Below are 13,321 nucleotides of genomic sequence, written 5' to 3' on the forward strand. Positions count from 1 at the left end.
ATGGGATGTGAATTCATTGTCGGGGCGGTACATGCGCGGTAGGGTTGTGTTTTACTACCACAAGCAAAAATGGCGACGTCCCTAGGAGCTAACACATACAACAGACAGAATTGGGAAGACGCGGTAAGTATTACATCGTAGAAACAATGTGTATATTATAACCTGGAAAATGAGGCTATATGAAACCGTAAACTAAGGCCGTAATTAATTTCACTTTGCCAACACTTCAGTATGTGAATCATGATTTTCTACCAAAGGCTAACGTCAACTAGCGAACGTTAGTAGCGCAAGCATGGCTGTGTCGGAAGTTAGCTAGATAACTAGCCAACTAGAAGCCGTTTGCCACAGGTGAAAGGGGTAATTAATAGTATTTGGTTTAGTTGTTTAAATTTATTATAAACTGGCAGTAGTGGTGCGTGGGTAAAACCACCGGGGTAGCCACCCCCTGTTAATTTATATGCTTGCGACCGTTATATATATGACTAAAAAAGGCCGAGACGATAAGACAACTAATTGATTTGGCAACTACTCGGCCTCCGACCTCAAGCCGCTACAGAGGGCAGTGCGTACGACCCAGTACATCACTGGGGTCAAGTTTCTTGCCATCCAGGACCTCTATACCAGGCGGCGTCAGAGGAAGGCCCTACAAATTACCAAAGACTCCAGCCACCCTAGTCATAGACTGTTTGTTATCCATGCATAGTCACTTTATCTCACTTTATCATGTACATATTAGCTCGACTAACCTGTGACCCCGCACATTGACTCTACGGTAACCCCTCTATATAGCCCCTCTACTGTTATTTTATTGTTGTTCCTTAATTGTTTATTTTTTTACTTCAGTTTATTTGAGTAAATACTTAACACTTTTTTTTTTTTCTTAAATGCATTGTTGGTTAAGGGCTTGTAATGTAAGCATTTCACTGTAAGGTCTACACCTGTTGTTTTCAGTGCATGTGACGATAACATTGGATTTGATTTAGAACCACAGAGTTACAGCAAGTCGCAAAGAACTGCCGCTGCCTCCACTATTCCAGCACCATTTCACCTTCAATATTTGAACATAATCAAATCAGCTCTGCTTAGTCTAATACAGTGACAACTAAAATATAGCAAAAACAATTTAGTCCAAACAAAGTAAGCTAAATATGATGTGGCTGTCCATGGTTCAGAACGCATGTTCACTCACCCTACATGTAGAGAAACGCCAATGCCGCCATCCTCATGTTGACAAAACGGTCTATCACTCTGACATACACTACATTTATTTTTTGTTGTCCTAGGCTACCTGCCTAACAGTCTAAATCACTATCTCTATCCATGGCTAATTTAACACAACAAGGTGCAACAATTCCAGTTTTTCTGTCAATGACATGCGCTCAATGGGATTTGAAAGGAGTGACGCCAAATCCAAGCTGGCTTCCCTTTACACTTTTTTTTTTGGTGTGCCAGGACCAAATGTCCTACAGCAATGTCCTACTCGTTTGGACCAGACAGCGTCAGATAAATGGCCTACACGTAGAAAGACAGAGGGGTGCTGTTTTGCTCTCTCGGATGCTTTCTCCTGTGAGATACAATTCGCAAGAGGTTGAAAGTATGACATTTATGCAGGATAAATGGTTTTTATTAATTTTTTGGGAATCCTGACTTCACATGGCATCCATAAATACAAGCCACTCTAAACTGGGTGTTTTAAGCCCTGACTGCTTATTGTCTGAAAGCTGTGGTATATTTAAGCAATAAGGTCCGAGGGGGGGTGTAGTATCTGGCTAATATACCACGGCTAAGGGATGTTCTTATGCGCAACACAGAGTGCCTGGACACAGCCCTTAACCGTAGTATATTGACCATGTATCACAAACCTCTGGGGGGGGGTTAAGTGATAATGCCAAAGAAGCTGGTGGATAATGTTTTTGGGAAGTATTCAGACTCCTTGACTTTTTCCACATTTTGTTACGTTACAACCTTATTCTAAAATGCATTATTCTTATTCTGCTAAATGACTTAAATGTAATGTAAATGTAAAATGGATTGAAGTTTCTTTCCTCATTCTACATACAAAACCCCATAATGAGAAAGAAAAAAGTTTTTGTGTGTGCAAATGTATAAAAAAAAATATAATAACTGAAATATAACATTTACATCAGAGGTTGAACGATTAATCAGAATGGCAGATTAATTTGGGCCGAATTATTTTTTAAATAAAAAAACAAGGTTTTCATAACAATCGGTAATCGGTATTTTTGGCCGCTGATTTTCTTTAAAAAAATGTACTTTTTTTAAATTCATTGGTAATTTTTTAAATTTTATTTATTTTAAATTTAAAAATATATATTTTTTAATTTTTACACCTTTTATTTAACTAGGCAAGTCAGATTAAGAACACATTTTTATTTTCAATGACGGCCTAGGAACGGGGGTTAACTGCCTTGTTCAGGGGGGATTCGTTTTTGCAACCTTCTGGTTACTAGTCCAACGCTCTAACCACCTGCACTCCACGAGGAGCCTGCATGGCAGGCTGACTACCTGTTACGCGAGGGCAGCAACAAGCCAAGGTAAGTTGCTAGCTAGCATTAAACTTATCTTATAAAAAACTATCAATCTTAACATAATCACCAGTTAACTACACATGGTTGATATTACTAGTTTATCTAACGTGTCCTGCGTTGCATATAATCGATGCGGTGCCTGTTAATTTGTCATCGAATCACAGCCTACTTCGACAAACGGGTGATGATTTAACAAGCGCATTTGTGAAAAAAGCACTGTCATTGCACCAATGTACCTAACCATAAACATCAATGCCTTTCTTTAAAATCAATACACAAGTATATATTTTTAAACCTGCATATTTAGTTAATATTGCCTGCTAACATGAAATTGTGTCACTGCTCTTGCGTTCATTGCGTGGCTCGTTGCGAACTAATTTGCCAGAATTTTACGTAATTATGACATAACATTGAAGGTTGTGCAATGTAACAGGAATATTTAGACTTAGGGATGCCACCCATTAGATAAAATACGGAACGGTTCCGTATTTCACTGAAAGAAAAAACGCGATGATAGTTTCCAGATTCGACCATATTAATGACCTAAGGCTCGTATTTCTGTGTGTTTATTATATTATAATTAAGTCTATGATTTGATAGAGCAGTCTGACTGAGCGGTGGTAGGCACCAGCAGGCTCGTAAGCATTCATTCAAACAGCACTTTCGTGCGTTTTGCAAGCAGCTCTTCGCAATGCATTGCGCTGTTTATGATTTCAAGCCTGTCAACTCCCAAGATTAGGCAGGTGTAACCGATGTGAAATGGCTAGCTAGTTAGCGGGTGCGCGCTAATAGCGTTTCAAACGTCACTCGCTCTGAGACTTGTAGAGCAAGGGGAACAACTACTCCATGGGTAACGCTGCTTCGAGGGTGGCTGTTGTCGATGTGCTCCTGGTTCGAGCCCAGGTAGGAGCGAGGAGAGGGACGGAAGCTATACTGTTACACTGGCAATACTAAAGTGCCTATAAGAACATCTAAAAGTCAAAGGTATATGAAATACAAATCGTATAGAGAGAAATAGTCCTATAATAACTACAACCTAAAACTTCTTACCTGGGAATATTGAAGACTCATGTTAAAAGGAACCACCAGCTTTCATATGTTCCCATGTTCTGAGCAAGGCACTTAAACCTTAGCTTTCTTTCATGGCACATATTGCACTTTTACTTTCTTCTCCAACACTTTGTTTTTGCATTATTTAAACCAAATTGAAAATGTTTCATTATTTGAGGCTAAATTGACTTTATTTATGTATTATTTTAACTTAATATAATACATAAAGTGTTCATTCAGTATTGTTGTAATTGTTATTATTACAAATAAATACAAAAAAATCGGCCGATTTAATCGGCAGCGGTTTTTTTTGGGGTCCTCCGATAATCGGTACCGGCATTGAAAAATCATAATCGGTCGACCTCTAATTTACATATTTGGCTTCAATTCAAATATTTGTCTATTATTGTAAAGTAGAATAATTAGTTATAGTAATGATTATTTAATGCAAACAATGCCAGCAAATGCAGTTTTAAAAAAATTATAAATTTAGTGACAATCTCTTTTGAAACAGTCAAGCTGAGTTTTGGTGCTTTTTAAGTGAAATATGAAAACCAATGTCGTGCAATATTTGAATGTTTTCTCAGTTTGTACTTTTTGGCTGAAGTCATATTTAAAAGCTCAGCATGGCCTCTGTTAAAGATATCTCAGTGATTTAAAAATATCTGAATTTTGGACATTTTGTAATTTTCAGAACTATATAAAAAATCACCACAATTTGACACTGAAGGGTTTCCCTAGGCTGCCACACGTCAATTCTTTATAAATTCAGCTGTGCTTGTTTGTCCCATTGGGCACATCAGCTTAGAGACAGGGGAGATATAGTTATATTGACTAATATGTACACACGACTTGGACAGTCAGAGGAAAAGGGGTCCCTCAATAACCATCACATAGAATAGGACAGGCTCATGTGAACTGGCAGTGTATGAATTGTAAGGATGTTGAGCCCTATCTTTTAGGGGTTCAGTTACAACCGGTTACGCGAAAGCGACCTGACACATCAACCAGCCATGAGAAGTACTGTCAGGTTGCACAGATGGTATTCCGGGTTGACTTTAGAGGACAATCCTCTCTTTTGCCAACTTCTCTCTATATGCCTCCAGTTCCCATATAGGCCTAATAGGTCTGGCCTGCATACATCAGACTTAATTTTGTATGTTATCTCTTGTCATTGTAGAGCCTCCAGAAATATTAGCCTATTACGTTAGTATTTTGATTCTAACTCAAAACACACTTGTAAACTGTCAGCAGCTCACAGATCACTGCACCTGTACATAGCCCATCTATAATTTAGCCCAAACAACTACCCCTTCCCCTACTGTATTTAATTGTTTATTTATTTTGCACCCTGTTATTTCTATTTTTACTTTGCACTTTCTTCCACTACAAATCTACCATTACAGTGTTTTACTTGCTATATTGTATTTACTTTTCCACCATGGCCTTTTTTCCCTGTACCTCATCTCACCTCATTTGCTCACATTGTATATAGACTTATTTTTCTACTGTATTATTGACTGTATGTTTGTTTTACTCCATGTGTAGCTCTGTGTTGTTGTATGTGTCGAACTGCTTTGCTTTATCTTGGCCAGGTCGCAATTGTAAATGAGAACTTGTTCTCAACTTGCCTACCTAAAGGTGAAATAAATACATTTAAAAAAGTAAACAAACACTCACCTTACTCTCTCTCTTGGGTGTGAACCCTGCAACCCAAACCTTCACACAGGAAGTTTGTGCTCTCAGGATAGGCTTATATTTAGGCTTTCTGATGAGGTGGTTGATATTGAAGACCTGAAAGGTTAGAAGTTTGACTGAAACCACATCTTCCAACAGATGGTAAAGTAGGTGCTACTGGGTCCAGCACTTGTAGCATATGGCCAGAGTACACACTGGGTCAAGCAAGAAATGTGAGAATGTGTAGCTTGTGACCAGAGAAACCACGAAGGGTTGTTACAATAGACCGGGATTGCTCTGTGTTGGATGCACTTATGTTTTAATTAACCTTTTTGTATTTTCTTCCAGGATTTCCCAATTCTGTGTCAGACATGTTTGGGGGAAAATCCATATATCCGAATGGTGAGTTTTTCTTTCCAGTTTGTATTTGCACTTATTTGAAATGTAAACTTTTGCTGCAGAATCCTCAATTTTATACTCATGTTTTCTTTAACAGAGCAAAGAGAAGTATGGGAAAGAATGCAAGGTAATATAACTCATTATTCCAGTTTACTCCTCTTATGCAAAATAGGAAGCGCAGTATTCAGTGAATAAAGTGTTCTGCATATCTGGAAATATTGCATGGGGCCCTGCCACTATGTTCAATGGCCATGTTTAACCCCCTAGAGTCTCTCTACAGCTAGAGGAAATCTAATTAGCATAATAATAAAAAATACCCATAAAAATCTGTCAGTTTAATAAAACAAAATTGCATTGGATGCGTCTCAATCGAACTGTTGGAATCATGGAAATAGAATGATGATTCTAATTCTATAGTTACAATATAATAGTGGGCACTTCGAATACAGTGTTTGGCCTGACAACGAATGAAAATGTCAGGGAGGAGTTACTGTGACAGGGTAGGAACCAGTGTTGCGTTTACTAGGGGACCCTATAATCTTTTGGCTACGTTGAATGTTTTCTCTTACTTCATATAGCTAACGTATTCATGCTTTGTGTATTCCTCTTTGATTTAGAAGATACGGATGCACAAACATACTGATTTAGGTATAAACCATCGCAGGTATTATCAGACTGTATAGTTAATTACATTTGCTCTCAGTACAATTATTAGCTAGCGATTAGCATTAGCAGCTAATAAGGTTGCGAAGGGTCAGGAAATTTTCCATGGGAAGTTAAGCCTGGGAATTTTGGAAATTTTGCTTAAATTCATCAAAAAAGTTAGCTTATAACAGTGAAACTTTTTTGTGGGATACACATGGCAATTCTAGGTCTTGTGGCATATTTTGGTTAAACTGTCCCCAATTAAATGGAATTGCAACCCTCTGCATGCACAGTGCATTCTTCCATCACATGTACAGTGCATTCTTCCATCACATGTACAGTGCAGTCTTCCATCACATGAACAGCTGATTCTCAAGCTCTTGCACAATGAGATGCTGTTGAGCCCACACTACTACACTGTCTGAGCCAATGACTACATGCTTTCTGGTAAGTTTTAATTACAATACTGGGTGGGGTGAATATATTTCATGACAATTTTTTGTCAACTAGTAAATAGTAGCCTACAGTAAAGTGTGTTTAAATCATTTCTAACTGTTAACAATTTCTGCTAGTTAGTTTTTGCTACCGTGTGGATTTCAGCTTGCTTGAGCCTGCTAACTGAGGAGTGTATCATTTTTAAACATTTATCTTACAAAGGAGTTGTTTTAATCTAACTGCTTAACTATATCTGTACATGGAATTGTATTTTATTTTTTCTCTAATCTTTACAGGAAAATGCCACAGGCGCTAACTCTCTGATGTGTGGAGACATTTCACTGCAGCTAATGTAGAAGGAAAAGCTGTGTACATTTGCAAATACTGTGCCAAATCATATGTTGGACCACAGAAGGTATTTGCACTGGTGACAGACAATGCTGCTAACATGAAGGCTGCTTGGTCTAAAGTGGAGGAGTCCTACCCTCACATCACACCCATTGGCTGTGCTGCTCATGCATTGAATCTGCTCCTCAAGGACATCATGGCACTGAAAACAATGGATACACTCTGTAAGTGATCCAAGGAAATGGTTAGGTATGTGAAGGGTCATCAAGTTATAGCGGCAATCTACCTCACCAAGCAAAGTAAGAAGAATAAGAGCACCACATTGAAGCTGCCCAGCAACACCCTTTGGGGTGGTGTTGTCATGTTTGACAGTCTCCTGGAGGGGAAGGAGTTTCTCCAAGAAATGGCCATATCACAGTCTGCCGATATGAACAGCCCCATTAAGAGGATCCTCCTGGATGATGTATTTTGGGAGAGAGTGGTAAGCTGCCTGAAACTCCTGAAACCTATAGCAGTAGCCATTGCATGGATTGAGGGAGACCATGCCATCCTGTCTGATGTTCAGACTCTGCTTGCAGATGTAAGAGAAGAAATCTGTACTGCCCTGCCTACTTCACTGTTGCTCCAAGCAGAGGAAACTGCAGTTCTGAAATGCATCAACAAGCTTGAAGACTTCTGTCTGAAGCCCATACACGCCGCAGCGTACATGTTGGACCTCTAAGTATGCTGGCAAGAGCATCCTGTCTGGTGCAGAGATCAACAAGGCCTATGGTGTCTGGATGAGGGCAAGGTTCTTGGCCGTCTGGTGAAGTAAACCTCTAAGCAAGGGTTTTGGGATGGAGGTACAATATGGCAGTCGTGCCAACCTATCATCAGCCACCTGGTGGAAGGGACTTTGTGGATCTGAGGCTCTTTCCCCTGTTTCCGCCATCATCCTCCAAATCCCACTAATATCAGCTGCCTCAGAGCGCAACTAGTCCTTGTTTGGGAACACACACACCAAAGCACGCAACAGGCTGACCAATACAAGGGTTGAAAAATTGGTGGCCTGGCAATGAGCCATCCTCAACAAGGTTGGACAGTGAAGAGGAGGCCTCAGTCTGATGTTCAAAAGGTGGACATTGAGGAGGTCCAGGGAGAAGACATGGAAGCCTGGGGAAGACAACCAAAGCTAAAGTTTATAGACTCTCATTTTAGAGATGTACAGTTGAAGTCAGAAGTTTACATACACCTTAGCCAAATACATTTACTAAATGTTTCACAATTCCTGACATTTAATCCAATAAAAAAATTCCTTGTCTTAGGTCAGTTAGGATCACCACTTTATTGTAAGAATGTGAAATGTCAGAATACTAGTAGAGAGAATTATTTATTTCAGCTTTAATTTCTTAAATCACATTCCCAGTCGGTCAGAAGTTTACATACACTCAATTAGTATTTGGTAGCATTGCCTTTAAATTGTTTCACTTGGGTCAAACGTTTCGGGTAGCCTTCCACAAACTTCCCACAAGAAGTTGGGTGAATGTTGGCCCATTCCTCCTGACAGAGCTGGTGTAACTGAGTCAGGTTTGTAGGCCTCCTTGCTCGCACACGCTTTCTCAGTTCTGCCCACACATTTTCTATGGGATTGAGGTCAGGGCTTTGTGATGGTCACTCCAATACCTTGACTTTGTCCTTAAGCCATTTTGCCACAACTTTGGAAGTATGCTTGGGGTCATTGTCCATTTGGAAGACCCATTTGCGACCAAGCTTTAACTTCCTGACTGATGTCTTGAGATGTTGCTTCAATATGTTAACATAATTTTCCGTCCTCATGATGCCATCTGTTTTAAGTGCACCACTCCCTCCTGCAGCAAAGCACCCCCACAACACGATGCTGCCACCCCCGTGCTTCACGGTTGGTATGGTGTTCTTCGGCTTGCAAGCCTCCCCTTTTTCCTCCAAACATAACGATGGTCATTATGGCCCAACAGTTCTATTTTTGTTTCATCAGACCAGAGGACATTTCTCCAAAAAGTACGATCTTTGTCCCCATGTGCAGTTGCAAACTGTGGTCTGGCTTTTTTATGGCAGTTTTGGAGCAGTGGCTTCTTCCTTGCTGAGTGGCCTTTCAGGTTATGTTGATATAGGACTCGTTTTACTGTGGCTATAGATACTTTTGTACCTGTTTTTCCTCCAGCATCTTCACATGGTACTTTGCTGTTATTCTGGGATTGATTTGCACTTTTCACACCAAAGTATGTTCATCTCTAGGAGACAGAATGCATCTCCTTCCTGAGCGGTATGATGGCTGCGTGGTCCCATGGTGTTTATACTTGCGTACTATTGTTTGTACAGATGAACGTGGTACCTTCAGACGTTTGGAAATGGCTCCCAAGGATGAACCAGACTTGTGGAGGTCTACAATTTTTTTTCTGAGGTCTTGTTTGATTTCTTTGGATTTTGATGTCAAGCAAAGAGGCACTGAGTTTGAAGGTAGGCCTTGAAATGCATCCACAGGTACACCTCCAATTGACTCACATGATGTCAAGTAGCCTATCAGAAGCTTCTAAAGCCATAACATAATTTTCTGGAATTTCCCAAGCTGTTCAAAGGCACAGTCAACTTAGTGAATGTAAACTTCTGACCCACTGGCATTGTGATACAGTGAATTATAAGTGATATAATCTGTCTGTAAACAATTGTTGGAAAAAGTACTTGTCATGCACAAAGTTGTCCTAACTGACTTGCCAAAACTATAGTTTGTTCACAATAAATTTATAGTGGTTGAAAAACGAGTTTTAATGACTCCAACCTAAGTGTATGTAAACTTCCACCTTCAACTGTATGTTGAAAATGTTTTTGGGAGATGTGAAGGATCATTCAATATTCCCTTTCTTTTGTTGTTCAGTGAAATCATCCCATGTGAAGAGTCAACTCATTTAATAAAAGTTCAATTCGTAGTTATTTTTTATTGGAAGGATTTAATCATTTGCAATTATGTCTACTCATAAGGTTAAAGGTTTATGTTTCTGTCTCCATATGATATGGTAAATATACTGCTCAAAAAAATAAAGGGAACACTTAAACAACACATCCTAGATCTGAATGAATGAAATAATCGTATTAAATACTTTTTTTCTTTACATAGTTGAATGTGCTGACAACAATCACACACAAATAATAAATGGAAATCCAATTTATCAACCCATGGAGGTCTGGATTTGGAGTCACACTCAAAATTAAAGTGGGAAACCACACTACTTGCTGATCTAACTTTGATGTAATGTCCTTAAAACAAGTCAAAATGAGGCTCAGTAGTGTGTGTGGCCTCCACGTGCCTGTATGACCTCCCTACAACGCCTGGGCATGCTCCTGATGAGGTGGCGGATGATCTCCTAAAGGGATCTCCTCCCAGACCTGGACTAAAGCATCCGCCAACTCCTGGACAGTCTGGTGCAACGTGGCGTTGGTGGATGGAGCGAGACATGATGTCCCAGATGTGCTCAATTGGATTCAGGTCTGGGGAACGGGCGGGCCAGTCCATAGCATCAATGCCTTCCTCTTGCAGGAACTGCTGACACACTCCAGCCACATGAGGTCTAGCATTGTCTTGCATTAGGAGGAACCCAGGGCCAACCGCACCAGCATATGGTCTCACAAGGGGTCTGAGGATCTCATCTCGGTACCTAATGGCAGTCAGGCTACCTCTGGCGAGCACATGGAGGGCTGTGCGGCCCCCAAAGGAAATGCCACCCCACACCATGACTGACCCACCGCCAAACCGGTCATGCTGGAGGATGTTGCAGGCAGCAGAACGTTCTCCACGGCGTCTCCAGACTCTTGTCACGTGCTCAGTGTGAACCTGCTTTCATCTGTGAAGAGCACAGGGCGCCAGTGGCGAATTTGCCAATCTTGGTGATCTCTGGCAAATGCCAAACGTCCTGCACGGTGTTGGGCTGTAAGCACAACCCCCACCTGTGGACGTCGGGCCCTCATACCACCCTCATGGAGTCTGTTTCTGACCGTTTGAGCAGACACATGCACATTTGTGGCCTGCTGGAGGTCATTTTGCAGGGCTCTGGCAGTGCTTCTCCTGCTCCTCCTTGCACAAAGGCGGAGGTAGCAGTCCTGCTGCTGGGTTGTTGCCCTCCTACGGACTCCACGTCTCCTGATGTACTGCCCTGTCTCCTGGTAGCGCCTCCATGCTCTGGACACTACGCTGACAGACACAGCAAACCTTCTTGCCACAGCTCGCATTGATGTGCCATCCTGGATGAGCTGCACTACCTGAGCCACTTGTGTGGGTTGTAGACTCCGTCTCATGCTACCACTAGAGTGAAAGCACCGCCAGCATTCAAAAGTGACCAAAACATCAGCCAGGAAGCATAGGAACTGAGAAGTGGTCTGTGGTCCCCACCTGCAGAACCACTCCTTTATTGGGGGTGTCTTGCTAATTGCCTATAATTTCCACCTGTTGTCTATTCCATTTGCACAACAGCATGTGAAATGTATTGTCAATCAGTGTTGCTTCCTAAGTGGACAGTTTGATTTCACAGAAGTGTGATTGACTTGGAGTTACATTGTGTTGTTTAAGTGTTCCCTTTATTTTTTTGAGCAGTGTATATCCAATGCCAATATCTACATTTTAAATGGTATTAATAGTAATTTGCATATATTTCCGCTAATTTCCATATATTCCCATTCATTCCCACGGAAAGCTTCCACCTCTGAATATTCCCCAAAAATGTGCAACCCTAGCGGCTAACAAGATTTAGGCCCAACTTGCTAAGAAAATACAAACTAGCTGTTTGCAGTTGTAAGAAGCGTAGCACCACAGCTAAATGACAGCAGCAGAAACACTGAACTCTGTGCTCTCCACTTCTCCTCCCCTCAGATCTGTGCTCGTCCTTTCACTGTGTTCCGCTGGTGTCCAGGAACAAGGATGCGCTTCAAGAAAACAGAGGTGTGTCAGACCTGCAGCAAGATGAAGAACGTCTGTCAGACCTGTCTGCTTGACCTGGAGTACGGTACGTCATATAATTCAGAGATTCCTTACCTGTACCACCTTACTCAGTGTTTTCCACAAGTACGTAGAGTAGCCAGCTGGGCCCCCTGGGTTTGAAATTCTTTGCCAAAGGACCTCTATTTTAGTGGCCTCTGGTACATTGTGATGCCTTGATTCCATCTGAAATGGACAGCAACATTATTGAATACTTTATTGAGTTTACCTCCCAGGATTGGAAAAGTGTGTTGTGGTGGAAGACTACTTTTTACTCTTTAAATTACTGACAATGTATGAATTAGTGTAGGGCAGGGTTCACTTTTGAATGCTGGCGGTGCTTTCACTCTAGTGGTAGCATGAGACCGAGTCTACAACCCACACAAGTGGCTCAGGTAGTGCAGCTGTGGCAAGAAGGTTTGCTGTGTCTGTCAGCGTAGTGTCCAGAGCATGGAGGCGCTACCAGGAGACAGGCCAGTACAGCAGGAGACGTGGAGGAGGCCGTAGGAGGGCAACAACCCAGCAGCAGGACCGCTACCTCCGCCTTTGTGCAAGGAGGAGCAGGAGGAGCACTGCCAGAGCCCTGCAAAATGACCTCCAGCAGGCCACAAATGTGCATGTGTCTGCTCAAACGGTCAGAAACAGACTCCATGAGGGTGGTATGAGGGCCCGACGTCCACAGGTGGGGGTTGTGCTTACAGCCCAACACCGTGCAGGACGTTTGGCATTTGCCAGAGAACACCAAGATTGGCAAATTCGCCACTGGCGCCCTGTGCTCTTCACAGATGAAAGCAGGTTCACACTGAGCACATGTGACAGACGTGACAGAGTCTGGAGACGCCGTGGAGAACGTTCTGCTGCCTGCAACATCCTCCAGCATGACCGGTTTGGAGGTGGGTCAGTCATGGTGTGGGGTGGCATTTTTTTGGGGGGCCGCACAGCTCTCCATGTGCTCGCCAGAGGTAGCCTGACTGCCATTAGGTACCGAGATGAGATCCTCAGACCCCTTGTGAGACCATATGCTGGTGCGGTTGGCCCTGGGTTCCTCCTAATGCAAGACAATGCTAGACCTCATGTGGCTGGAGTGTGTCAGCAGTTCCTGCAAGAGGAAGGCATTGATGCTATGGACTGGCCCGCCCGTTCCCCAGACCTGAATCCAATTGAGCACATCTGGGACATCATGTCTCGCTCCATCCACCAACGCCACGTTGCACCACAGACTGTCCAGGAGTTGGCG

The 13,321-nt window shown here is 42.1% G+C and overlaps 1 protein-coding gene across 1 annotated transcript in view; it reads left to right on the forward strand.

Moving 5' to 3' along the window:
- Positions 1 to 13,321, forward strand: part of LOC106604840 (pre-mRNA-splicing factor RBM22) — a 27,628-nt gene continuing 14,307 nt past the window's right edge. Inside the window, exons 1-4 of the mRNA XM_014199892.2 lie at positions 1 to 123; positions 5,625 to 5,678; positions 5,773 to 5,802; positions 11,980 to 12,112. Coding sequence (XP_014055367.1) covers positions 70 to 123; positions 5,625 to 5,678; positions 5,773 to 5,802; positions 11,980 to 12,112 — 271 coding nt within the window. The 5' untranslated portion in view covers positions 1 to 69. The remainder of the gene's footprint in view (positions 124 to 5,624; positions 5,679 to 5,772; positions 5,803 to 11,979; positions 12,113 to 13,321) is intronic.

Source organism: Salmo salar, chromosome ssa05 (genome assembly GCF_905237065.1).
Source record: "Salmo salar chromosome ssa05, Ssal_v3.1, whole genome shotgun sequence".
Taxonomy (NCBI): domain Eukaryota; kingdom Metazoa; phylum Chordata; class Actinopteri; order Salmoniformes; family Salmonidae; genus Salmo; species Salmo salar.